This window comes from Amblyomma maculatum, chromosome 1, assembly GCF_055883805.1.
Source record: "Amblyomma maculatum isolate TAMU_Amacu chromosome 1, ASM5588380v1, whole genome shotgun sequence".
Taxonomy (NCBI): domain Eukaryota; kingdom Metazoa; phylum Arthropoda; class Arachnida; order Ixodida; family Ixodidae; genus Amblyomma; species Amblyomma maculatum.
This window is the reverse complement of record NC_139344.1, coordinates 192,227,100-192,255,043: the sequence shown is the minus strand read 5'-3', so window position 1 is coordinate 192,255,043 and position 27,944 is coordinate 192,227,100. Positions and strand designations below refer to the sequence as shown.

General features: G+C 43.7%; 1 protein-coding gene across 3 annotated transcripts in view; it reads right to left on the bottom strand.

Annotated features, from left to right (window-relative positions):
• The window catches only part of LOC146205275 (retinoblastoma-like protein 2), a 114,047-nt gene extending 88,653 nt beyond the window's left edge, over positions 1-25,394 (bottom strand). The window contains exons 1-10 of one of the 3 annotated variants that reach the window (XM_084589934.1): positions 25,122-25,394; positions 23,943-24,079; positions 23,070-23,282; positions 20,316-20,380; positions 19,719-19,847; positions 16,457-16,605; positions 13,255-13,319; positions 13,021-13,186; positions 11,734-11,909; positions 4,227-4,308 (exon numbers count right to left, since the gene is read on the bottom strand). In XM_084589934.1, coding sequence (XP_084446060.1) covers positions 4,227-4,308; positions 11,734-11,909; positions 13,021-13,186; positions 13,255-13,319; positions 16,457-16,605; positions 19,719-19,847; positions 20,316-20,380; positions 23,070-23,282; positions 23,943-24,079; positions 25,122-25,259 — 1,320 coding nt within the window. In that variant the 5' untranslated portion in view covers positions 25,260-25,394. The remainder of the gene's footprint in view (positions 1-4,226; positions 4,309-11,733; positions 11,910-13,020; positions 13,187-13,254; positions 13,320-16,456; positions 16,606-19,718; positions 19,848-20,315; positions 20,381-23,069; positions 23,283-23,942; positions 24,080-25,121) is intronic. The other 2 variants (XM_084589936.1, XM_084589935.1) reach the window with 2 other exon arrangements.
• Between the last annotated feature and the right edge of the window lie 2,550 nt (positions 25,395-27,944).

The window sequence follows — 27,944 nt, the reverse complement described above, 5'->3', positions numbered from 1 at the left end:
CACTTTGAGGCCGGAAAAAGTCATGAATGCTTTTCTGCACCACGCTCCGCTTCCGTGCTAACAGGTCCGCCTGAATTACACTTGCATCAGCTCAGCTCGAGTCGGCTGCGCTGGTGCAGGTAAGTCATCGTCGTCGTCGCCCTCAGACTCCACAAGCACTTGGCGAATAATTTCTGCATCTGTGAACCCAGCGCACAGTTCCAACTCGTGGTCCACGTCTGTGAACTCTCAAAACGAGACGGCCGATGGAATTTCGACCCCAGCAGTGCGAAAGTCGTGAATGAGCTGCTCACTGCTTGACAGCTGCTCGACGACGCTCTCCTTGTCTAAGGCAGCCGACTTTGTCATTCAGCACAAATCCCGTGTAGCAGAAGCAATTGCGCAGAGTTGTGGGTGCCACTGACTTCCTCGTTTACTCGTTTCTCTTGCTTGCGATTGTGCTGGTGGGTTGTTTGTTTCCTAGTGGTGTGTAGCCTATATTCAAGATGGCGAACTCATCAGCGTCTACTTCGACAGTGAAGCGTAAAGCTTTAGACTTGGGCACAAAACTTTTAATACCGAAAGACCTTTCTCAAGGCGCGAAGAATCACGAACTGGTTAAAAAGTACAGTTTGTCAAAGTGGACAATATCCACAATACTGAAAGAGAAAGATAAAATCTACAAGTGTGCCGCCACGGACTCCGCGACGAGGAAGCGCCTACAGAAGGGCACATAGTTGAAGATGCACTCATTAAGTGGTTTCTTGAGCTCGGGTAAGCAATGTGCCTATCAGCGGGCCGCTGATGTTGTCCAAGGCAAAAGACCTTGCATTCCTCTTGGACTTCCCAGATTTTTCCCCTGAAAACAACTGGCTCTATCGCTTCAAGCTCCGCCACGGGATGATCATTTTCAAGTGCATCAATGGCGAATCGGCAGCAGTAAATGATGAAGACGTCAGAATGTGGCTGTCAACAAACTTGGCCCATGTGTCAAGGTATGCTGAAAGGGACATATATAACGCCAATGAAACGGCCCTATTCTACGAAATGCTGCCTGGCAAAACGAACGCTATGAAGGGCGACAAATGTGCTGGCGGTAAGCACAGCAAAGTGCAGATAACTGTACTGCTGTGCACGAACATGGACGGAAGTGATTGGTGCTTGCCATCTGTCATCGGCAAGTCAAAGAGGCCATGTTGCTTCTGCACTTACGTACCTATGCCGTACACACACAACCCAAAATCATGGATGACACGCGAGTTGTTCACGGAATGGCTCATCAATTTTGACAGCAGCGTGGTAAAGAAAGGGCAAAAAGTTCTTCTCATTCTTGACAACTGTACTGCCCACCATGTGCAGGCTCCATTAACGGCAGTTGAGCTGCTTCTTATGCCCTCAAATGCAACATCAAAAGCGCAACCGCTGAACATGGGCATAATAGGGTCGTTTAAAGCGGCCTACCGCCGCCGTGTTGTGCAGCGGATGCTGATTGCAGCTGATCGTCCTGCTGCCAATGTACCTCTCCAGATCTCGCTGTACTCAGTGGTAGAAATGGTCAAAATAGCGTAGATAGAAGTGACACACGATTCCATCCGGAATTGTTTTTGCAAGGCCGGCTTCACCGATGCAACTGAAGCGGGCATTGAAGACACTGAGCAAAGCCAGCTTGATGACGCGTTGTTGACGCTGACCGCAATATCGATTGGCAAGATTTTGTTGATGCGGACAATACTGCTGAAGTTGCGGAGTCTTTTTGCGATGAGACGGCCATCCGGGATATGCGGGCATCAAGCGACACCGAAGCATCAGGCGACGACGACAGCAAGCCATCATAGTCGGCGCCCGTAAGCCCGAGCACAGCAGTGAACCATATTGAGGAACTTAAAGATTTTGTATATTTTAAGGCCTTGGGGGATGAACACATCTCAGCTTTGAACAAGCTTGAAACCGCCGTCATCAGATGCGCACTTAAGAGGCAGACAACGATCACAAACTTTTTTTCTGAGCAAAATTCTGTTTTTTTTTTATTGATGTCGATTTTTTTTGTGTGAGCGGCCCACATATCACCAACTTCTGGATACAACGAACGAATTCCACGTGGCGCTCAGGTTCGTTATAAGCGGGCTCGACTGTATTTTTCTTCAAGCCGCGTGCAGCAAACTACCACGCACTACATTACACCACTACGATATGTACACCTTCCATGCACAGGAGCAGCACAAGAAATGAGGACACAAGAACACACTAAAAAACAGGACTAGCGCTATTCCTGTTTTTCAGCGTTCTTGTGTATTCGTTTCTTGAGCTGCTCCTCTGCATGATGCCTCACCGACTGGCCCACACGAAGGTATTAAATTATTACACCTTCCACTTTGCATAACACCTCATCGGGTGCATGATTGATGAAAGTATGGACTTTGTCCATGTGCAAAAAAAAGTTTGAAAACCTTGTCTCTTAATTCAAAACGATTGCGGCAGTTGATGGGGCAATGCTAGCTGTCTGCAGAGGCCGATTCGCTTTTTCCCTGCGTCGATTTCTTGCAGCGAAAGCTGCGATCTTATCTTCTTGGCACTTCGCTGGTTGCAGTCATCGTCTCATATCGCGCAAACTTCGCAATAAGGTCATCCGCAACAAAAAAAAAAAAGAAAACCCGCACGCGCAAATGACACGAACAACCGACCGGCGAACGACACACAACACAGGAAGGAAAAAGGCAGGCGGCTAGGCCTGCTGGCTACTGCATAATAAACCACAGCTTTCTGGGTGGCTAGGAGCTAGCACTAGATGTGGTGATGATAGCTACAGCCCACAGAAACGGTGGTTTCTGTTTCACGCGTGAGTTGCGATCTGCGACGATGTTAATTTTAGCCAAATTCGTAATACTGATGTTCCCAGATTCTAGAAGAAAAAATAAGATATGTACGTTATTCGAATATATTCATATTTCGAAATTCGTAATTCTGAAACAGTTTTACATTGAAAATATAGGAAATCTGTTGGGGATTATTAAAAATTTGTTCATTTGAAACATTCATTAATGTGGTGTTCATAGTAATGAGATTTCACTGTAAAAACCTCCATGTAGCGAATTCCTCGATACTATGAAGTTTTTCAATTCACCAACGCCACTCCCCTTGAAGTGCATGTATTTGAAAACTACATGTAACAAATTATGTTGCAGCGGTAGACCTTGATATAATGCGCTCGTGGCGCTAACTGTCTCTTAGCCAGTGCTGAAGTACTGGAAGTTTGGCAGATCCCCACAAACATCATGAAGATAGAACCTGATGTGAGAGGAACATATACATCGCAACCAGCGAATGCAATTGATACAACACGCAGTGTTTCAGCACCTACATGGCAAACACAACAGCCTCCGTTGCTTTCACTATTAGAATGTGGCACTGCGACAGTTCATGCTCAAAAACAGTAAAATATAAGAGGACAAAGAAAAAACACGAGACGAGCTTGTGCGATCATCACCGCTGCACGGTTGCTCGAGATGGAAGAGAGAGTTGGTTTCTGAAAAGAGGCGGGCTAAGCGGAGAGGATGGGTGTAGGGAAGGGGGGGAGGACTATTGGGGCGGGTGAGCGGGAGCATGCGTGAAGACAAAGGTGCTTCCTTGCCCAGCAATGGCCCAACCGCATACACTCTCCCTCAGCCTGGTCATGGTACCTCCACCAGCCCCCTTCCCTCTTGGCCCCCTAACAGATGCTTAGTGGCAGTCACTGCGGAGGTGAAGGCTGCAGCCACAGTCAAACTGCTCCCTCAGCGTGACCACGAAACATTTCACCACTTCTATAAATTGGGGATGTATGTAAACACCCTTGCATTCAATTCTTAACCTGGTTTTCAGTCTCCATTGTCATTTTGAGTCTTCACGCAACTCCATATAAAGAAAACCTGGATGTGACAAAAAATAGCGGGAATTTCAAGATTTCGTTATAACCATGTTTAACTGTAAATGCCAGCTCTTGACATCTGAAAAGGTTTGAACATAAGTGGAATACTGAATACTAGGCCCAAAGCACAACCAAGGATAACAGCTTAAACTTTTTACCCTCTAACACATGAAGCAGCAGAGACAGTCTTCTGTCACTAAGTATCAGGATATCAACATCAAAGCACAAATACCAATTCCTGATTAGGCTCTGAGAAAAGGTCGCAAGGCAGCTGACAGCGTTTTCTTGGCTGATGAAAAAAAAAGAATGACACGAAGCCAACAAGATGGGGCAAACAGTTTACCTGGGCGTATGCACTGCAGAACAAGTCACCCATTGTCTTCACTGTCTCCAAGATACAGGCTTCCAGTGTAGGGTCAAAAGTCCTGGACAAGAAAAAAATATATACAAGCATTGCCGGCAAACACTTTCCCCACTAAAATTACTATCAACCAAGAAAGTAAAATAAATGAAGTTTTACATTCCAAAACTTACACCCAGGCTACAAGAAAGTAAAATAAATGAAGTTTTACATTCCAAAACTTACACCCAGGCTACAAAGCTTGCTTCGGTAGAAAGCAGCAAACTACTGAACATCACCAAAGGTTATGTTACTACCCAACCTTTTCATCATCATTTATTATACCCTTAAAGGCCCTGGGTGGGGTATTACATAAGGGGGGGGAGGTAACACATAAAGATAACAACCGTTCATGGTCTAAACATAGGTACAAAAAGTCAAAATGCTCAAATACAACAATTCAAATGAAGGAGGCACTGCAAATAAAAAGGAAGAGGAAACAATCGGTTATGAAGCGAAATGGCATGTCAAGCGTTCTTTAAATCTAGTAGGGTCACATTCGGTTACAATGTGTTCGGGAAGCTGGTTCCATCCTTGGATTGCGGCTGGTAGAAAAGACTTATTAAAGGCGTTAGTAGATCCATGTAAGCGCTGGATGCTCATGAAGTTGAAAAGACGAGATGATGTGCGCAATGGTGGAACTAACAGAGAATCACGGAGATGGTGGAAGTTGTGGTACAGGTTATGAAACAGGCATAGGCGAGAAATGTTGCATCTTAGGGCTAAAGGGCTGATACAGAGAGATGTCTTAATACTGCTGATGCTGAAACGAAAGTCATAATTTGAAGATATAAAACGGGCAGCGTGATTCTGGATGGATTCAATTTCGTTAATTAAGTACATTTGATGAGGGGACCAAATTGCAGATGCGTATTCGAGCTTCGGGCGAATGAAAGTTTCGTACGCAAGTTTGCGAATGGATGGAGGTGATAGTGAAAGTGACCTTCTGATAAAGCCTAGAGTTCTCGAAGTGTCAGCAGCTAGTTTGGTGATGTGCTCATTCCATGTTAGTTTACTGCTGATTAGGACGCCGAGATACCTGTAAGTTTCAACCTGTGATATGATAGTTGCCTTTAGTGAATATGTATAGGAAATATTAGAACCTTTACGTGACACCTGCATGAATTTGCATTTGGTTACGTTCAGTTCCATCATCCAGTCTGAGCACCAGGTATCAATTTTACGTAAGTCGTTTTAAAGGGTTACTTGGTCATCGTGAGAAGAAATGCGACGGTATAAGACGCAGTCGTCGGCGAACAAGCGAATGGATGATGCTATGCCAGAGGGGAGGTCATTTATAAAGATGAGGAACAGCAATGGCCCAAGCACGGATCCTTGCGGCACACCCAAGATTACTTCGTGTGTGGCAGAATGATGCCCTTCGATGACGGTGTATTGAAAGCGGTTCGTGAGGAAGCAGTTAATCCAGGATAAAGTTAATGGATCAATACAAAGGCGTGAAAGTTTAAACATCAGTCTTTTGTGAGGGACGCGATCGAATGCTTTGGAAAAGTCCAGGAATATGACATCGGTTTGGAAAGATGAGTCAAGGTTAAAGTGAAGGTCAGTAGTGAATGTGACAATTTGCTGCATTTTATGATGTAATCTCTGCAGCCAAAGGCCTAACCTGGGGTTTGGAATCAATGTAACCTCAGCTTACCCAGCAGACTACAGGCGAAAACACCATAAACATGCACAACACACGCTGAATAACAGAGATGTAAGGCATCGGAGTGTTGGCCAAGGTTTTAGTTTGATTCTAAAAGGAGACGTTCTGGGGAAATTCAATATTGAATTTTGTGCCTAGTCTCCAATCACAATACCTATGCTTAACGTGCAGTTTTGTAATGCTTTTTTAAGACTGACAAAACATGACGCTCATGGAAGCCAGCCATGAGATTTCTGTGATACCTACAGCTTGTTTTGTGAAGGATATTCATAAAACATTAAAGGAGTCAATTTTTGTTGTTATGGTTGAGAAGTACTTCATGGCATTGTATTACCTAAAGTTTGACAATTCAAGTGTTCTGGGAGCTCACAAAATGAAACACTGGAACAGCATAGGTCGTTTGTTTTAAAATGAACACTGCATAAATTCTCTGAGCAGTTTTAAGTTTTCCAATTGCCAGCACTGACAGCAACCCATGGTACATCCAACACAACACCATTTTCTCAGCAACATACTGCTCACCCCCTGGCTTCACTATACACAGTACACCGTGGCTTCACTCTAAACAGGTGGTTACATATCAGGCCGCACATAACACACAAGGCAACCATCGTGGGTGGCTTCAGATACCACTCAAACGTCAAGCCATTCAGTGTGAACAAAATTTCTTTAAAGTATCTACCAATCCTACCAAGAATTCCCCACATTAATTTCTCTCAAGTGCAATCTGTCCTTGTGAAAATATCTGCTTCAACTGAAACAAATCTAAAATTGACATGTCAATCTTCACTACATGCATAAATTTGTGCTCTGGAGCTTAATCAGACAAAAAATGCAATTGACATTTCATTTCTTGCAAGAAATTCACATTTTTCAGACACCTTGATAGCTATGCTCTAAAGTTCTGAAACAAGGCCCTATTAAGCTATTGATATCAAGGATATGGGTTCACTCCCAGCCACAGCGGCCTCGTTTCAATGAAAAATAAAATGCGAACAGCCCCCGTTTTCTATACGCAAGTTAAGTGCACGTTAAAGATCCACACATGGTCGGAATTATCGGAAAGCCTCCACTACGATGCTATTTCTCTCTTCCTTCTTTCATACCTTCATTTATCCCTTGCACCATGACACCGTTTGGGCATGAGAGTTATGCTCCCTCTCCTTTCCAGCAAAACAGCTTTCATTTTTTGTTTTACAAAAACTTCGTCTCAAAACAAACCACTCCAGCTGCACTCCCACATGAACATACAATGCATGGTAGAGTCAAACCTCACAATAATGAACACAACTATAGCGAATTATCAGATAAAACAAAATAAATGCAAAGTATGGTTGGTCCATGCTTCACTTCTATGGGAAATCTATCTGTAGAACGAAAGGAAAAGTTCAAAATCCGATGCTTGATAAGTGATGCTTGAACAGCCAAAAGAACAAATTGTACAAATGCTATACTTTGATTGTTTGAATCACCTGCCACAACAGTGCGCTTAAATCGCCCATGCGTTTGCATGCCATGCCATCTAGGGCAACAACAAGAACTAGCACCATCGGCTGACAGGCATGTAACTGGCACGTGACCGGACTATCTCATCAGCATGCCACGTGCCCCTGCCACTACTTCGGCAGACCTGCGCACAAGTGCTGCCCTCTGCAAGTTTGTTGGCTCTGCTATGCAAAATGGTAATGCAGAAGCACAAAACAGTTTCATTTCAGGCAGAAAATCAAAACATTTAGAGCAGTCAAGAGCAGGAGCAGAAGCAGGACTTTGCCCCAGAGTTTGGTGCTGCATCTAGCATTGTGCCTGCAATCTTGAATGCGAGGCAGTAAGAATAAGACATCCAATCCAAAGGCACCGATCAGAAGCGTGTTAGCCTAGTAACCACGTCAACTGGTGCTTCCGAAAGTTCTGTTGGAGGACTACGCAAGTGCTGATAACAACTTGGTTGTGGTGCCATAGTGCCCAAATTGAGCGACCAGCAAACTGTCTATCTGCTGATTCCTGCAGATATTGCAAGTAGTTATGATGGTAGTGAACCGGAAAGAGAAGTGCGAGCTCTAAATGGCGCAGATGCTACCGACATGGCCAAAATGCGAATTTTTTTTAATCAAGTGTCTGCGAATGGAGCAAACCCTCCCTACTTGCGTGTTCACTTTTGCTCTCCAGAATTCATGTTTGTATTGTTTCTGCATTTTTGTGCTGTCCACATTAGAGCACCTTCTGCTTGGGTTTAGTAGACTTATTTGCTGGAATTCGTGCGCATACTTTTATATTTCATACAGGAAACGAATTTTCATGACAAATAGGACTTCGTTACAATGAGGTTTGACTGCAGTCTCATTTGTTACTGTTTCCAACTTCTTGTAATTCATGCCATTTTCCCACAAATGTGAACAGTGATTCCTTACGACTACCAATTCAGAACATCATGTGCACTGCATGCAGTAAAGCACACATCCAGCAAGCTATTAAGGGGGGACACGGGTCTTTGGGACCAAAAAATGACAAAAAAACCGATTTTCTGAAAATGGCATTTTTGGAATCTGTGGCTATTAATCTACAAGTTCACCAATTTTCTTCTTCCAGAAGTCAGTATTTTCAGCATAATAACGAATTGAAATCATCGCGCGGGCTGAATTTGCGCAGCAGCAGACGATAAAACGGCACATTTTTCGTTGCGCGCAACTGCCGTTCCGCCGGACCGATCTCGGCCATGTTAGGCTCGTTTGAAAGAGCGCTTTCTGGGTTTCAATTTCCCGCCGCTAGCGCTTGTCTGCCCTCAATGGCCACTGAGAAAAATAACCACAAAGAAAAACGAAAACGCGGCATCTGATTCGCTGCTGAGCGCACGTGACTGCAACTGAGCCATCCGATTGGCTGATTCTATCGCACGTCGTCTGCTTGCGGCGGGCCAGCAGCCATTGAAAGCGTCCGAGACGCCATTTTGTTCTGAGTCGAGACCGAGGCGAGACGATGCCCCTCAGTAAATTCCGCTCGCGCCACAAATTCGGCAAAAAGAAGAAGAGTGCGCGCGGCGACAACTTTCGGAACCGTCCTGCGGCACCCGAAAGCTCCGAGGATGTGCAGGAGCCAGCGGCAAGTCAAGAAGTCCCCGCGGCCGAAATAGGCCTAGCGAGCTCGGCGGCGCCTACGCCCAGCGGACGCGTCCGCCACGACACGACGATGCTGCAGCCTTCGGACTTGATTGAAAAGAAAAGAAAAGCCGAAGGAATGCTGCAGGAGCTGGGTTCAACCGCAGCGACGAAGAGGAAAGCGGATTTCATCGCCACTTCTGACGCCCGTCTTCTTGACGCGACCGGCGGTTGCCGTGCGGACGATACGACGTTCACTGTTGTGAGTTTGGAGTCGCTGAACGAACTGTTGTCTGCTGTGAAATGTAAAGTGTGTGGCGGGGATGTCCATATTTCAAAAGGAAATCGTGAATATGGTCTAGCCGTTAAACTCTCTCTCGCGTGCGTGATTTGCGGGGACATTTCATCGGCATGGAGTTCGCCGCGCGTGCAAGGCAGCCAGAAGATAAATCCGTTTGCCGTGAATATCCTTGCTGCACGCGCGATGCAAAGTACCGGACATAGGCAAACGGCGCTGAATGATGTGTTTGCGGCGATGAACATATCTCATCGTGGCCTGCACACGAAAACGTGGCAGGACTACGTAAAGAGTAAGCTGACGCCCGCAGCAACACGCGCAGCCGAAGGAGTGTTGAAAGACAGCGCCCGTTCTGTTCGGCAACTCTATAACGAGTTGAACCTTGACAACCCCGGGAACATTTCTGTCTCTTTCGATGGTTCATGGATGACCCGGGGTCATTCATCCCACATCGGTGTCGGCGCCGTAGTAGAACTTTTTACTGGACTGGTACTTGACTATGTAGTTTTCAGTAACTTTTGTGCTGGGTGTGAGCGTGGGCCCAAAGAAGGTGACCCGTCCTATGAGGCGTGGAAAGAAAGCCACTTGTGCCAAAAGAACACGGACAAAAAGTCCGGTGAAATGGAAGTTCAGGCCGGACTTGTTTTGTTCGAAAGGTCACTGGAGAAACATGGCCTTAGGTACACGACCATGCTCTCAGACGGCGATAGCCGCACATTTCTTGCATTGCAAGAATCAGCTGTGTACGGCTACATCGAAATCAGCAAAGAAGATTGCACAAACCATGTGCAGAAGCGGATGGGAACGGCCCTACGCAATGCAATTGCCAAGCATAAAGGTGATGCAAAAGAGAGCTTGAGTGGCAAAGGAAAGCTGACAGGCGACCTTGTCACCAAGTTGACATCGTATTACAGCTGGGCCCTGAAGTCCCATGCTGGAGATGTTGGGGCAATGCATAAGGCAGTGATGGCTACCTATCATCACGTAACCTCCAATGATACCGTGTCAAATCACACCCTCTGCCCGACAGGCGCAAACTCGTGGTGCCGCCAGAATGCTGCTGCAGCCAAGGGAGAGCCTGCTCCCAAGCACAGATACAGTTTGCCACCACATGTGTGCAAAGCACTTTTGCCTATTTATGAGCGTTTGGCAGACCCAAAGCTGCTGGAGCGGTGCCAGCAGGGAAAAACCCAGAACAGTAATGAAAGCTTGCACTCCCTAATATGGTCACTCGCACCAAAGGAGCGCCATGCGTCACTGTTCTCCGTTCAAGCAGCTGTTGCAGAGGCTGTTGTCCGCTTCAATGCAGGAAACCTACAAGCATGCTCAAAAATACTGAGTGAGCTAAATATGAACCCTGGCGTCCAGAATATCAGGAGGATGGCTGAGAAGGACAGGCGCCGAACAGCCGAATCAGTACGCAAGCGTGCCTCTGCGGAAAACATGCATCGGGCACTGAAAAAGCGGCATTCTAGTCAGCCCAAGCAGTCAGATTACATGCCTGGTGCATATTAGCTGTCTGCAAGTGTAAATATGCATATATCTTTTCGAAATTTTGAATAAATTGTGCCTAGTTTGTTTTTTCCCATTTTCTCAAAACTCAAATTTTGGACACTTGGCTGGTTTAGTTCGTCGATATCTCTGCATCTAGGACAGATAGAGATGTAATTCCTTTTTCTACATAAAGCTGAAGGTGCAGTGAATGCAATGATCGAAACAGAATTCTTTATTCAAGCTTCAAAAATTTTTTATTTTGCCAAGTTAATTGAAGCATGATAGGCACGTCTTGAAGGACAACTTTCAAAGTGCAGCAAAATTGCTAATAAGGGTAAAATGGAAAAACTGCTTTGATCATTGCACTCTTTGGTCATTGTACTGTACCGCCATGCATTAAAAATGATGTTTTATAGAGGCGTTTTTTTTGCGCGGAAGTACTAATTAAATGAATAATTAATATTATTATCTCGGGAATTAACTGACATAGAGAAAAACAAGTTACATTTTTGAAATCAGCATAAAAATCTGAACAAGAGGGTATGATTTTATCAGGATTGGCTTTAAAATAATGAAAATAGCTCTAAGACCAGTGTCCCCCCTTAAGGTGAGCAATGTGGGCAATGCATATCTCAGTTATGCATCTCCCAAAACTGCAGAGGTTCTACAACCGCCCTGACAGCTCATGCCTTAAAAGCTGAATACTCCCTTACTGAGAATGATTGAAAGAAAGCATTTACATGCAAAAAAAAAAAAAAGAGAGACTCCAGAAGTTTCTATTTTGTGCATGGGTTGCCAGTTTGCACGTGGACACAAAATACCTGGTCGCATTCTAGTTACATAGCACTATCTCAGTACAGCCAACTTGGGCACAAGTAATAGTAGCACACTGCCTACCTGAACAGATCCTGCAGCTCCTTGCTTGGGGCATTTTTGCAACCAGCCAAAAGTGCTTGAAGTTTGCTAGCACACTGAGTAGCTGTTGACACTGGACTACGATTGATCGCTTCACGGTTGTGCAGGTTGCTGCGGCCAGTCAGGGGCGTCAAGAGCTGGGGAACTTCCACCAGCTGCTGAAACGGAACCTTGCTTTAGTACCCTTCTCATACCACCGTATTTACTCGCATAATGCTCGCACCCCCAACATTGGGTGTCAAAAATCGGAATTTTTTTTTCCTCACATAATCATCGTACCACCAATATTACTACCGCGAGAGTTGTCTGCTAGTAGTAACAAGCGCCATCTCTGGAGCGCTACTGAACCTAGCTGACCTCGTGTGCACGTGCTGCCAGGCGGCGATAGTGTGCTCGGGTAGATCATCATTATCGGTTATGCTCGTCTTTCTTCTTTTTTTTTAACCTCCATGATGCTCGCAGTCGTCGCCATTTTGCAAGGTGTCCGTGTCTTATTGTCAATGTTTCTTGCTTTGTTCCACCGGCTACCGTGTTCTTGGTGCGGCATCACAGTGGGGCGGTACGCAAGTTATAGAGCTGCTTTTAAGCTAAAAGCTTTCGAGTACGGGCTACAGCATAGCAACCGCGCTGCCAGCAGGCACTCCGGCGCCAACGAGTTCTGCGTAGCGCGCTACTGGAGACAGCGATTGCAGTGTCGATACAGACTCGGATCAAGTCTCTGATCAAGAGTAGAACTGCATGGTCTGCTGTGAACATTATAACACGAAACGTGGGGAGTGATGATGAGACTGCGTGTGGTAAATAAAGCGCTTTAGCAATTTGTGCTTTTGACGACCCTGTACTTTTATAACAAGGGTAAGTTTGCTTGAAAGTAATGTTTTAGTTATATTTACAATAGCTGACCTAAGAATCCCGATTCGCACCTATTTAAATTTGCTTTTAGCGCTCCAAAACATTTGCTCAAAAATTTCCCCTGCATAATATTGCACCCCCCAACTTAGCATCAATTTTCTGCGAAGAAAAGTGCAAGCATTATGCAAGTAAATATGGTACATGATGCACTGGCTTCACTTCAACTTTATTAAGTGACCTGAAAGTGCATGAATGAACGACAACTTTCCATCACCATTAATCATTTTATCCCTCTTACAACTAGGATCTGTGAGCCTTCATAACTTCAGCAGCCCTCAAACCAAGCAATCCCTCATTTTGAAAGCAGCGCAACAGCACTCTAATTAGCAGCAAAGAACAATGAGGCAAGTACCATACCTTGACTACAGTGTCAGCATGGGACATTCGCAGCTCCCGCTGTACCGCGTCCAAAGTGTGCCTTGGTGTACCTATTCGCTCCTGAGCATTGTCATCGAGGAAGATCCTTTCATCCAATTCACCTTCTTTCAGGACACCCTCCTCATAAGTCTTGTTGAGCTTTTTCCTGCAAGAAGAAACTCTTATCACCTTCATAACAAGTAATAGCATTCATACAAAGGTAAAGGAACTCACATGCTGCTATCAAAGGCTGTTGGGTCAAGAGAGAGTGCCAGTGTCTTCAAGTCCCCAAGCAGGATCTGAAAATTCCTGGCTATTAAAAAAAAAACTCTAGGCAGCAACCTAGCCACAAAATGTACAGGTGCGGCCATAATATTACGGAGCAGGCGTCGGGCGTTTGCAATTTTCTCACGCCTTTCGTAGGGAATATTTGATGGTTATTTGGATCCATATACAACCGCACCAGTGGCATGCATTTACGTATGTATAAGATGTCTCCTTATATTTGCTATATTACGCGTGACTAAACATTTTATTGCCAAGGCATGCTCTGTATTATTATGGCCAAGATTGATTGCATAAGTAAAACAGGAAGGACAGTACCAAAGCAGCAAAGTAGTTATGTAAACAAGGATAGCACCTCTGCTTTTCTTGTTTACAAAGCTGACTGAGCCAACAATTAGACGAAAGGTATCATACAGCAAAAGCAAATCCTAAATCTGAAATTAAAATACAGCTATCACAAGATTTATTCTCATTCACTGTCCTTTAAAGCACAAACATGGATGTACTAGGCAGCAGCTGAGCTTTACCAGAAACTCCCTGCAATGCAGGGTTTCTCAAAGGAACCCTAAAAGAAATCAGCGTGCACCAAGGACCAGCCCCGCGTCACCGTCCTTATAATCAGTCGTTGCTGCATGTGCATGAGCCCTTTTTACATTTTTTTTACTGGTTATTTAACTTCTGCAAAGGTTTCTTCATTTCCTTGCTATAAGCAATTAATTTCTTTATATTAAATGCCCATCTCTAAAGATCATACTTTCCACTGAAAGACAAAAACTAGAGGTGTGAAAATATTATATTATAAAATGCCTATGCCGCGTAGGCATGGGCAACATGGACATAAGCTTTTTAGCGCCAATAAGCTTTCCAAGACCAGAATTTCGCTTCTATACGGTTGAAAAATATGTGTGCTTTTTTTTTTTTTTTTTCTCAGTCTCGACTCAGCTGGCAGAGCTGTGTGGCCCTAGCTTTCAGCCACCAAGCGCAGCAGAAGCACATGTGTTCCAACACGTGCTCCCTTGTGCACCATGCCCCTTTGACACCGCCTCACCAACAAGGCAAACATACATGCGATGTGTGATGACAAAGCAATGTCTTGGCATGCTGCTAAGTTCGCTGGTCAAGCCCCCTTAGCTCATGTCAGGTTGACAACGCACCTTTACTGACACCCAGCTTCTTGGCACACTGCCAAAGTCTGTGGCTGCACACATGCAGCACCAGCACTGACAGTGCAAAAGTGAGTAACGTTAATATTTTAAAATAAGTATTAATAACTGTGTCTGGTCTCCACGAGCCGGGCAAGAAATGGAAAAGAAGTGAGAGGAAAGGGGGAGGAGGTCAGACCAATGTGGGTGCTCGTGGAGCCCAAACAAGCAGTTCACAGAATCCAGCTTGAGAAGCCGTGCACTAATTGAAAACCTTAGCCACATCAAGTGAGGAATCCAGACTGATTTCCTGTCACAAAAGCAGCAATGAATACAATGAGAAATGTCAGCACTGAGAAGTAAAATGAGGCATATTAATAATGCACAATCTTATTTAACAATAACACACTCTTCTTGAACAGATGTACAGCTTCTTGTGAACAAGCCTTATCCCACCAGTATATGTTTCTGATTTAAGCGAGGCACGAAAATGATGTCATTGAACGTTTAACATCATATGCACGAAGGTGACTAAAATTATTGCATGTTTCTCACACAGTCGCAGAGAGTAGTGACGTCCAAATGCACACAGCCGTTCACTTTCCAAATCAAAGCATGCAGAGTCTTTCTCAAAACTATACAGCCCAAAGGGTTGGCCTCTAAGCTCTACAACATAAGAAATCTTGTCCATGCCCTTCTCTAGGTTAGGTATTCCAAGAATGCTTCCAGTAGCCTCATTAAAGAGCTTAGACGCAAACCTCTTGAGCTGTATATTTTTGACAGGGACTGTACATTCTGCTGAAAAGCACCACGACCTTGTTCGGTTAGCATCAAGCTCTAGAGTGTCCGATGCACTCCAAGAAACACTTGGCTATAAAAATGTGTAAGTGCAGACAAGCACAATGAGAAAAACTAATGCAAATGCTGGTTTTCAGTAAAAGAAGCGCAGTAAAAGGAAAAGATTAGCAGGGTTTCAACTAAGGTTAGATTGAGTTAGACGTGCTATGGAACGAAAAATGGTAGGGGTAACATTAAGAGATAGAAAGCGTGCAGAGTGGATCAGAGAAATAACTCAAGTTACCGACATTCTAGTGGAAATTAAGAAGAAGAAATGGACATGGGCAGGACATGTAGTGCGAAGAGAGGATAACCGATGGTCGCTGAGGGTAACAAACTGGATTCCAAGGGAAGGAAAGCGTAGCAGGGGGCGGCAGAAAGTTAGGTGGGCGGATGAGATTAAGAAGTTCGCAGGGGTCAAGTGGATGCAGCTAGCACAGAACCGGGTTAAGTGGAGAAATATGGGAGAGGCCTTCGCCCTGCAGTGGGTATAATCAGGCTGATGATGATGATGATGATGATACGCGCGAAAGCGTGGTTCGGTTAAGCAGTTGGTCGGTATTTTTTTTTTCCCCTTTAAGTTTAGCTTTGGTTACACTTTAGGATTTACACACATTGGGCAATGTGTTCATGTTTACGGTGTCTTCTCTCCCGTTCCAACTCAGCCTGCCGGACACAACGCGCTTCTTTGGCCAAGACAGTAAGTAGTAGGACCCAGCTACCTCGCCATCCTTGCGTGGTCCGCCTATGCAGGCAATTATGGCAAGCGGCAAGGTGGTTTATTTTTCTTGTTATATTTAGTTATTTTATCCTTTTATCCCATTATCATGAGTTATTATTTTTAGTAATTTTTAATTACTATCATCATTATCATTTTTACATACCCTACTAATGCTTTCATTAGTAACTGGATTACACGAAAGTAAAGATTCAGTATCTGTCCCGCTCTCTGTGCACATCTGAATAATGTAATAACTGGTTTACAAGAAAGGAAAGGCACAGTATCGGTCCCGCACATCCTGAAGGCCCAGTTAGACCTCGTGAAATAGTACATTCGCACTAAAATAGTGAAAATGTTACGGCGTTACATGTATGCCGAACATCAACTTCTCTAAAGGTGTGTTCTATTTGCTATCAATGAACTACACCGCTTTACATTATAGCTTATTTACCTTTTCTTCCATCAATTGCTGAATTGGATACCTGAAGTAGTGGGCCTTGAGAACTGAAACATCTTCAAAGTTGCCGTCATGGCTTTTAACCAGTTCCCGGATAATTCCGGCATCCTGATTGTCGCTGTCTTTTAATTTCTCTTGGTGAGCTGCAAAAGCATATAATACGAGAATACATTTATGCAAAGGGCATTTTTGATAATAATGCCCAAGCAGTTTATAAAGTTAAGTGGAAAAAAATTCTTCTGGCTTCACTACAAAAGCCAACATGCAACAAAGCTTCTTGTAAACTTGAGTTCAAAGGCACAGTCAACCACATTTCAATAAACATGGCCTGCCACTGGTCACTACATAACAGCAAAGAAAATCATAGCCTAATGGTTCAAATCAACGATCAAGTGGCCAATGAAGTATGTAGCACAATAAAAAAATAAAGGTAAATGCACACAATCTGCAGACAAAGACCCCATGACAAATAAATGCAGTATGACTGCAATGCGTGCCAATCCCAAAGACAGTTCGGCGACTCGACTCCACATAATACTTTTTTCAGCATAATGCGATTTTTTTTTCACCCGTTCCGGTCACCGCGCTGTTTAGGCAATGTATTTTCGTACGGCTAATATGATCGATAAGAAAATAGTTATGAAAGCATTGCTCTCGAAACTCTTGTCTGAACAGAAGCTGAGGTACTTTCTTTATTCATCATTGAAGGCTACAGTTGTGCAACATATTGACAAACATCCAATGTAGATCTTTTGCTGCAGGTGATGACATGGCTGATTTGATTTGTGGGCAACCTCATGAGGTTAAGTTCAAACCTCGTGAGGCTGCCCACCTTCGAACTGCCAGCTTGGTCCTGGCCAACGGCCATGCAGGTCCATGTTATCAGATGTCCGCTAATTCCGTTGCTGTGAGTCTCACGCTGCATCCAGGTATAAGCCCTACTCAAAACCCTGGTTAATTGCAGCAGAGTCACTTGCACACCTCTGATGTGTGTTGAGACAGCATGCAGCGCATAACTAACCGCCCCTCCTCCTAGAACAGAGCCTGGCTACCTAGTTGCAGTTTCACTTTTCTGAGTTTACTGCCAGTCGGCAACGACACCAGGAAAACTTGCAGGTATTTTTCCTCTTCACCTCACAGCCACCTAGATATACTTGCATGAAAGCTCAGAAGGCTACATTAGGGGTGCACAAATATTCGCAATCCCAAACAATCCCAAACATTCGCACCACTTTCACTATTCAGACTATTTAACGAAGTTGTACTGGGTGCAAAACTTTGTTCATTTATCCGATATTCGTCTTATAAGTATACGCTCAAATTCTTGCAAATAAGTCTTCTAATAAACCCAAGCAAAATGCACTCTAATATGACAACACAAAGGTGTAAAATGCACAATATCTGAATTAAATGCTTGGTATAAACCTAAAATTTCGGCCTTGGTTCCATGTTGGAGGGCAACAATGAACATTCAAGTAGGGATGTTGCCCCCGCGCAAAACAGATTCAATTTAAAGAATGGTGCCATCTTGGTCATGTCGGCAGCCTCTGCACTGTTTAGAGCTGACTTTTCTCTTTCTGATTTGCTGTCATCATCACTACTTGCGCTATCTGCAGGAGATGACAACGGCTTAGGCATTGCTTTGCCAGTCACAGCCACCAGCTGCAGGTGTTAGCTTTTGCTGCTGCCCCTAAATGGCACGGCATGCGAGCACGCGGTAGGTTTGAGCATGCATTTGATGTGGGCGATTCAAATGGACAAAATATAGTGTTTCTTGAAGTTTTTTCTAGCTCTTGTATTCATTTTTAGCCATGTGAATAGAAAAATCTACTTCCTTAAATATAGATTGAGTGGCACACTTTGAATTTATTTCGTTATACAGATGAAAGTTCCAAAGAAATAAAGCACAAACCAACCAAACTTTGCATTTACTTCGTTTCATCCAATAATTCACTAAATCCATGTTCATTTCATTTCCTCATTTTTATTAGAATCTAAAAATGACACATCTTATGTCACACTAGACGAGAAAGAAAAATGTAAGACGGAACCTAACAGCTACGTTAAGTTTTCACACCTTCACGATTTGCGACTATGTTTGCATAGTTGAGGGCCACAGAGCTTGCGGTCTGGCGAAACTGATACCCTTCCAAAAGCTAAGTGGGATAGGGGGTCATGGTGAGAACTGCATTTCAGGCGGCGTTCCACAGCTGCCACTTTGCCATCAGACGTCATTAGGCTGTGTCGTAGGGATGATCCCACTAGCATTGCTGCTCACGTTTTCGCTCTTCTGTCCGGTTTGCGAGCCATCTGGTTACATTTTGCCGGTGCCTTGCATCGCCCTTAATCGACCACTCACATAACTCTTCTGTGACATTATACTTTTTTCACTGACAGCAATCACTATCAAAAATTATAACTGTAAACAAAGGCTTGCTGCATAATCCTTAATTTCCTATTCAACCCTTTGTAAGCCTTACAGGTGTAACAAATTATGTAGATGATGGGCAAAAAAAAATATATCTCTTTCCCTTCATCCCAGCATTTTGTGGCAGATTATTTTCCTCCATTTTCAAAACTGCTATCTGTACTGATTATTTGAGTTATTCAAAGATTTAACAAATCTTCATTATTTATACTTGCTCTACTTGTCACTTTAAGAGCTAGTTTGGCTAATGAGGTTTAACATCCGAAAGTGACTTGAGGCTATAAAGGACACCATAGAAGAGGGCTCCAGGTAATTTCAGCCACTTGGGGTTCTTTATTTGCACTGCCATTACACAGCACACAGGCGACTTGGGATTGGCTCCATCGAAACGAGGCCACAGCATTTCGATGAAGGCAAAACACAAGACAGCCGTGAGCTCTGTGATGAACCAAAACTGCAGTAACATCTATGTACTAGCAGACCAGTCACATTTAGAGCTAATCGCAAACTCCAGTGCTAAAGGAAGGCACATATAAATGCGATTGTCAACAGAACTGCTACAGTAGTTCCCAGAAACCTCATGCTTTCATGCAACCTGTTTTAGAATTCCAGTTCTAAGGGTGTTATGATAATGTAATCTTTTAGATATACTCTCCCCACTCCTCCAAATCGACACAGTAATGCACTCACGGCACAACCAAACAGAAAAACTGTTTTGTTCTGCATGACAGCATGACTGGAATGCCTGACACTGTCAACAACCACGACTAATGACACGAACATAACAGCTATGACACATGGATGGACAAAATGCATTGCAACACTGACCTTCATAAAATGCAGGGCTGAGGAGGTCTGCTCGCTTGGCAGCCAGTGCTGTGCAATAGCCATAGTCAATGCAACACAGCAAAAGATGGTAGCAGTTGACCAGATCACAGCAAATGGCAGAGAAACGGCCTGTGGAATAAAACAGTAAATCCAAACTCTTCAAGAATGCGTGCAATGTTTCCCCGCCCTGTTTACACCAGAGTTATATCAAACATACAAACAAAATACAGGTAATAGTCACTTATGTTCCAGCCTCGCAACGGTGACAAAGCACAACTTTAGACGAAAGTACCCAAGCCACAATACATGAGGCTACAGCTACTCACATCACTAAGCAGCAACATGGCTCACTTTGTCTTTGAATGAATGAAGTATACATTAGAATAAAAGGAATGTATTCACAAGGTTATGCAACAGTAGCTAAATGATTTCTGCTTTCATCCCAGCATAAAAGAGAGAGCTCTACATAAGCAATATTAAACATAGAGGGGTTCTACATTATGAAAGGACATTACAACATTGACAAAGTACCAATGAAATAACGAATAGCTTTTTCAAAATGAAATAAAAGCAGATAATGCTTAAAACTATCCTCACCTTTAATGTAGACGTACAGCGTCCAGATGAAGTGAAACATGTCATTTGAATTGCACTGCGCAGGCCTGTCAAAACAATTACAACAAAGTAGTCACTAAGCTTAATGTAATGAAAAAGGTGACAGGCACCAATGCCACAGTCCAACAATCTTTTATACATTTCAAGGTTATGCTCCCACATCATAAGACCCTTCAACAAATCACAGGTTTGAGAGACCAGGCATTTTTCTCCTGGCTACAAAAAAGATCAGTAGTATAGCATAGTTTGTTCATGCACAAAGATGTGCGCAAGGAAGAGAAAACTACACAATAAGACAAGGCCCAATCACAATGCTTACAATAGATAAATCTGATTGTCAATATGCAAATTGGCACAGTAAAATAACCAACATCAGCTGCTGACTACAATTCCATCCAACAAATGAGGCCCAACAGGCTGGAGTAACTAGGAAACCCTTTATAATCCAGAACATGTTCAGAGTAGCCTGAGAGTGTTAAGTATTCACAGCAACTCAGAATATGAAAAGTATCAACAACCGTTTAAGAGGGGACATGGGTCTTAAAATTGGTTTTGTTATTTATTACCCAAATTTTATGAAACCTCACAGAATTGTTCAGCTTTTTTTCTACCGATTTCAAATATGCAAAAATGTATCTTCTAGGGCAATTAGTTTTAAAGGTATTAGAGAATTATTGCTATTGCCTGCTCAAACAATAGGGGAAAAAATGCTCATCAGAAATTAATTTTTTATATACAGATAGATACTATAAAGTATAAGGAATGCAAAGTTGGAAGCAGTTTTAAAATTTATCTAATAATAGAGATTTAGCAGCCCACTGAACTTCGCACTCACAGGCATGGCAACTGTGCAAGGATTTCAAGATATAAAAGTTTTACAAGTGAAAATAAAAAATGTGCTTCCAACATTGCATTCCTTACACTTTATAGTATCTACCTGTATATTAAAAATTAATTTCTAATGAACATTTCTTTCTCTATTGCTTGAACAGACAATAGCAATAATTCTAATGCTTTTAGAATTAATTGCCCTAGAAGAGAAATTTTTGCATATTTGAAATCAGCAGAAAAACAACAATTCTGTGAGGTTTCATCAAATTTGGGCAGTAAATAACAAAGTTAGTTTTAAGACCCACGTCCCCCCTAACCTGTTAATATCTAAATTTTCACGTAGGACTGGGCTCTGGCGCAATACAAATTTGATGCCTTACGTGATGAAATCCAACAGTGTGCCATGAATCTGAGCTATAAGACCGCAACCGTGCCCTGAGCGAATGGCAGTTTTTGCCACAAGTAACATACAATCCCATCCCCTGAGCAAGTGAATTAAGAAAGCATCACCGCATATGTAATGCTTACAGACAATAAAACTAAGCCCCACTACTCTAGATGATATTAAAGACAGCAAGGATGGAGCTTTTTCTTTCACATTAGGCTTTCTTTTCTTTTACAATTTGGCAAGGTAAAATTCAGCCAGCACCCCACACACTCAATTTTCCCACATGGCATAATTCAAACTTTGCAAGAGGCTGGTGAATGAGGATTAATTAAGGCCTTGGCTTTCCAGGCACAGCATGCAATATCTTGCATGGTGACTGCAATAATATTTACACCAGCAAAATTAGAAAATTTAAAGACTGACCAAAACAACTCCATTCTGATGTGAATGACAGCAAATATCACAGACAAATGCTCCTGCAGAGGACAGTTGAAGAGCTTGAAGTGCTTGAAAAATCACTTAAAATAGTGCCAGTAGACCCGTAATCTGTTTAAAGCCACAAATTAAACCATATGAACTGAACCCGTATGTGAACCCAACAACGCGAACCCTCTTTGCAGCCCGAGGTGCTCAAAACTGGATTTGCCGCTGAAAGGCACAGTGGGGTTTGTGGAGTGTCTGCCTAGATGAATGCCCAAGCTACAGACAACCTCTCAACATTTCCTTTCCCCAGATATGTAGAGAAGGTTTCTCTCTCCACTTTGCCATCTGCCAACCGTGGCAGGTGCACTGCGGAAACGATGGTGCGAAACTGAAGAACAAACTGAAATGTCTGTCCAAACGTTCGCAACCCTGCTTTTGCTGAAATCATTCCAATCTAACTGTTACCCGGCACCTTTACCAGGACAGAAGGAAGCATGCCATGAGTCTATTCATGGACGTTACACATACGTTTACCTTAATAGAGAGTTTTAGCATAGCGCAATCCATTGCTGTGATTCACCACCGCGTGTTCCACTGCACATGCCCAGATCACCTTAACAGCGCTAGATGACGCCACATGCTGGAAGTCGACACACAGAGCTGCCGCCAAGACAAATCGGCAAGTACGCCCCCGTCACACGTGGTACCGAGTCACGGTGACTAATCATGGATCACAGTCCGCTAAAACTCTCTAGTATAAATTTTAACGAGGACGTCCCAGCTGCCTCATATAAACAAATACCTCAAAAGCATTCCAAAATGCCATCTTATCCTCATACTAGCTCAGTCACTACAGTACTGACTTTCTCCTGAAATTGAGTATATATAGCCACCACTCTGGCACAATTTTCGCCGCATCTGATTTTTCATTTTGGACAAAAACACACTCATCAAATAACAACTACTACAAAACTATGTCCAAGTATGTAATTTGTCACCTACACCAACCAGTAATAGTTCGAGCTTCATCACAGGTTTGCATGCATAGAGCAAGATTTAAGAACCCATAGCGTAAATCTCAAAATGTGCCCTACCTGTGAACCCTCCTCTTTGCAGGCTTGATGCAGCGACGCTGTGTCCCGCCTTGATGCTCTTTAAATACGCTGGCAAAAATCTGGGCATATTTCTCATAGATTTTTGCTGTAACACAGAAGCTCTTTTCGATAGTTTCAATGCGTTGTCGCATCCGCTCATTCAAGTTAGCCATATCTGCCCACTTCTTCATCTTCGTAAAAAATTCAAGTAAGCTGTAATAAAGTAAATGTGGTAGTTATTACAAAGCACCTGCTTACGTAACAAAGTCCAGTTAGGCAGCAAAAATAATGCCTATTACAATAGTAATATACGTAACCACCTGTGCCAAAATAAATATTATATGGAAACAATAACCTGACATACTGAAAAAGAACACGGTACATAGCAGACTGGACATCGTGTCATCTTTTTACACACTGGAGGTTGCTAGGACAAGCTTTCAGAATGCAACCGTGCTTAACTTCACATCATTAAATATTAAAACGGCACAAAGCGTAATGAAATGACATGTGCCGCAGGACTTTCAGACTTGTAAAAAGATTATCAATAGATGGTCAACTTAAGATTGCCTGTCAATGGAAAAGCTCAAAGTAAACAATGTAGTAGCATCTATGTGATCCAGTACTCTACATCACATGCTGACCGTACAACGCTAGTAGTGCAAACTCGTGCACTAATTCTCGTATCTGTAAGCCCCATAAACATGTCAACAAAGCATTGAATAAACATTCAGCATTCAAACATTACTGATGGCAGTTCCCAAATGTATTTTACAATGATGAATTTAAAATGAAGCCACACAGAAGAAATCCTAATTTATGTTACTCCCATTAAAAACACGAAACTGAACACGATGTACACTGTGGACCGACCTAATATTGCATATGGACAGCAGCCTGGTGAGAGAGACGCAGTTGCCTTCGATGCGCGATGTTTGGGCCACTGTGGGCACGTTTCCACTTCTGCACTCAACGTAGAGTGCGCATGCAATCCAATGTAGAGTGTTTCCCTGAAAAGCGAATTGCATCTGTCAATTACCGAAGCATACATGACGCTGCCTAAAAATAATCGCATGCTGCCAAGCTCACTCGGCAACCGCAGCTTCATGCAAACAGTATGAACGTAAACCATTTAGATGAGTGCCACAAGTAAACAACATCAAAAACTGTCACTTTCATGCAAACAGTATGAACGTAAACCATTTAGATGAGTGCCACAAGTAAACAACAAACATCAAAAACTGTCACTTTTCATAGGGGTGTCGAAATGCACGAACATAACGCCTGGGATGACAAACACAACACTCCATGAGCTCAGCGTTCGCTGCAGAATGTTCTCGGATGCGACGCACCTTCTGTGCATCGCGTACAGAATACGAAACTATTCTTTTTTACCAGCGCAAGGATCAAGTATTCCCCTAAAGAACCCAAGTGATAACTCTCAGTTTCATAATTTCGTTAAATGACAATGTTATAAAAGAACGCCGGTAAGGGAAGGATCATAAGGCGATATGCAGACAGTAAAGGACACCGCCACCAAGCCTAAATAGAACGCGTTTTACATCACGAACGCCTAATTTCGTGCAGTGGAAGATAAATCAATGAAAAGCTCCCATATGAATCCTTTAAGTGTCTACCCCGTTTGCATTCCAGTGGTGAGTGGCACAGAGGAAATCGGGGATATCTGCGTCACCATCAGGCGCTGTCTTACTATTGACATGGTTAGCACGCAAAAGCTTGCATAACGAAAACAAACGCGCGATTTTTACCCTGTTTATGACATCTTGACTCAGACGGTCGCTTTTAATACGACATTACAGAAAGCAGCACTCTTAACCTTATAAGAATTTGTTATTTTCCGTTCCTTAAAGTGCCAGTGGAAAGAACGGTCATTTTTTTATACACTGCGCCTCTGCGTCCAGGGGAATAACAACGACCACACAAGCTTTATTTGCTTTACGTGCTCACTGTACAAGGCGCAAGTGTCTACGCACGAAAAAAAAGCATGCGTGCAGTGCGAGTGGAGGAAACTGCTTGTCAGCGATGGTTTACCTCAAGTGTGTAGTTCATGCTGATGTTCTCGTACGTGTGCAAAGCTTGTTCAGACGTGAGACGATCCATGTTCAAGCTCGAGCAAACTTCTTGGAAACGAGCTCTGATCTCCTGGTCACCTTCACTTGAAAGCCCCATGATGAAAGTGGGTTTGTTCGAGCACGAAATTACTTAGTCACAATCACGCGCGCAACCACATTCGCAACCAACTACTGTTATGCATATGCCACCGCACGCGTACGAAAAAAAATATAGTCCGGCAAATTGGCGGGAAACACTTCACCGTGCAACAACGTTCTTGCGCACAAGAAAGTTGTGCGGTAATAAAATTAAATTATTGGCTCTAAGATAAAGACTATCATTTTTTTTTAAAGCAGACACGTTCATCTCTCGAACATAAAACGGTGTAAGAAACACCATTCCTTCGTGCACAAAACGTTTATGCGTCACTCGTAAAAAGAAATAGACCGCGATTACTCCGCCTGGTCGCCGTTTCTGCGCTTTTCAACGCGGCCGGAGAGCCGGAGGGCCGAAGCATGCAAGCGATGCTAGCGTCTGAAGTTCATAAACGTGAGATATTGTAAAGAATCAGTATTTCAGTTGATGCTTTTTAAGCGTAATATACGCAACGATTTCAATAGTGTTACAAATTATTCGCGTCCGATTTTAAGCGCTTAACTGTCAACGCGGGGCGCCACAGTCGCTAATCGGCGTAGGATAGTAGGGAGTATGTAACTGCCATTTGCGACTTGGCGGTAACTTTAAAACATGTTTTCGGTCATTTTTTGCTGGTATGGCAGGCATGATAGTCCTTTTCGTGGTGAATCGATTCATGGATGCCGCTCGTGTCACATTGTACTTAGGACTGCTTAGGGCTGCTTAAGGCTACTTAGGGTGCCTCGATGCTCCCTCCTTAAAGTGATGCCGGCTATCAAGGCATCCTAAAGCTTATGGCGCTGAAGTTACTGGCTCCAAACAACCGCGGTAAATTTCAACGTTCAGTACACCTAATCGATTTTCTGTGGCTGCAAGAACTAATCAGTGCGAATGCGGGAGCGAGATCGCAAGTCATCTTGCAGCATTTAAGAATAATAGCCTACCGCAATCAAAGTGATGGCGCAGCATCTCATCTAACCACGCTTCTAGTTTTCTATTGGGAGTGAAATTATCCCCACAAAGTTTCACAAGTGAAATTTTAGCAGTAAGTAAAGCCGAAAGTTGGGCGAGTTGGTTAACATTCATGGTGGAAAATAGCGCGAATGTACACGAAGGACGGAAGGAAGTAAGACACGGACATGCAGTAAGTTACATAGTGTTCGCTAGTGGCAGCCGGAAGATAACTACGACCAACAGATGTCCAGGAAAACTTGGCTTTTGCAGGCCAAATCAACACGACTAGTGGAGGGCTGCGAATTTATCGAAATTTCAGTGCACGTGTGTTTTTGCTCTTTTCTTCAAATGCAGCCGCTGCGGTCAAGATCAAAGCTACGAGTCGGTTTTTTGTTTTTTGTTTATTTTTTTTTTTATTTTATTTTTTTGGAGACGGACGACGTAGCCATACTGCCAGAGTGGCAGGCTTCTTATTATTCAGCGCTCTGATGTGGACTGCAAACACTATAGCAGCATCGTCACCAGGAGAACACCTATCGCGCATAAAGTAGATTTACTGTATATGCTCGAAGCATAAAGCTTCGAGCAGTGCGTCCTTCAGGAGCAAGAAAGAGTTTAGAAAACAGGTGTGCTACAAGACGGTCATGTAAAAAGCAGAATATTGCGGCCATTATTCTGCACATTTTTCATGGTTATCACCTTTATAAATAACAAAAATCCCTTCCGATCTCTCCCTTTCCTTTCTTCAGTGTATCTCCGACGACAGATACATTGAAGCGGTATGATATTGTTATACACTTTAGCTCCCAGTGTGTGTTAACTATGTAGCTGTTCGCCTGTCAGCGGCAGGATATTTCGAAAACCTCGAGGCATATCTGCAAAAGAAAACATTTGGCTGTGGTTTGACCAATGGCCATCCCAAGTAGAATTGCGGAAGCACTCTTCTCGTTGTTCCGGTGTCTCCGCTGCACGCTCAGCTTTTCTCTTGTCTATAGCTTTCTCCGATCTACTGCCCTTTGCCAGGCTGCAACTTCTGGATCCGACGAATTACGAAGATTTGCTTACCTAAGGCGCTCAGTCATATCGGTTCACCCTCTCTATGGCTGACTGCTCCGGTACCGGAGCGATGCCACATATATACACTCGCTCTGGCGCATCGGAAGAACAATCGGCGTTCGTTCGACAACTTTTTACTTATAATTATAACTACTTATAATTATAATTGGTTCACAGCTCCAAACACACTTGCTGGAGAAAATGACAGATACTGCGCCTTTCCTTAAGTGTGTTTGGACGGTACACCACCGCTCCTGTCGCGTGGCGTTCCTTGGACGCGTTCAAGTCTCCTCCGGAGTGCTGACGGCGCCCGCCCTAAAACCCCTCAATAAACTAAAAGTAGCGCCAACATGTGAAGTTTGCCGCCCGCCTCCTCTCCTGCGCTCTCCTTCGTCGTTCGACCCTCTCATTGGCCGAGCGCCGTCACGTGCGCTCGCGCGCTTTTTTTTTTTGCTGGGCGTGCAGCTTCCTCCTTTCCAGCGGGGCGGGCGGCGCGCGCGCGACACATATCGCCGTGTGTTTTGCTGCCACGCGGACTGCTACTAAATCATTCCCGCTGGCTATTTAATTTTTTTTTTTTCAAGCATGTTGCGCTCTTTGGCCGGCGGCTGATAGAAGCACGGTGGTGAAAGCGAGTTCAACCAACGCATACATCGC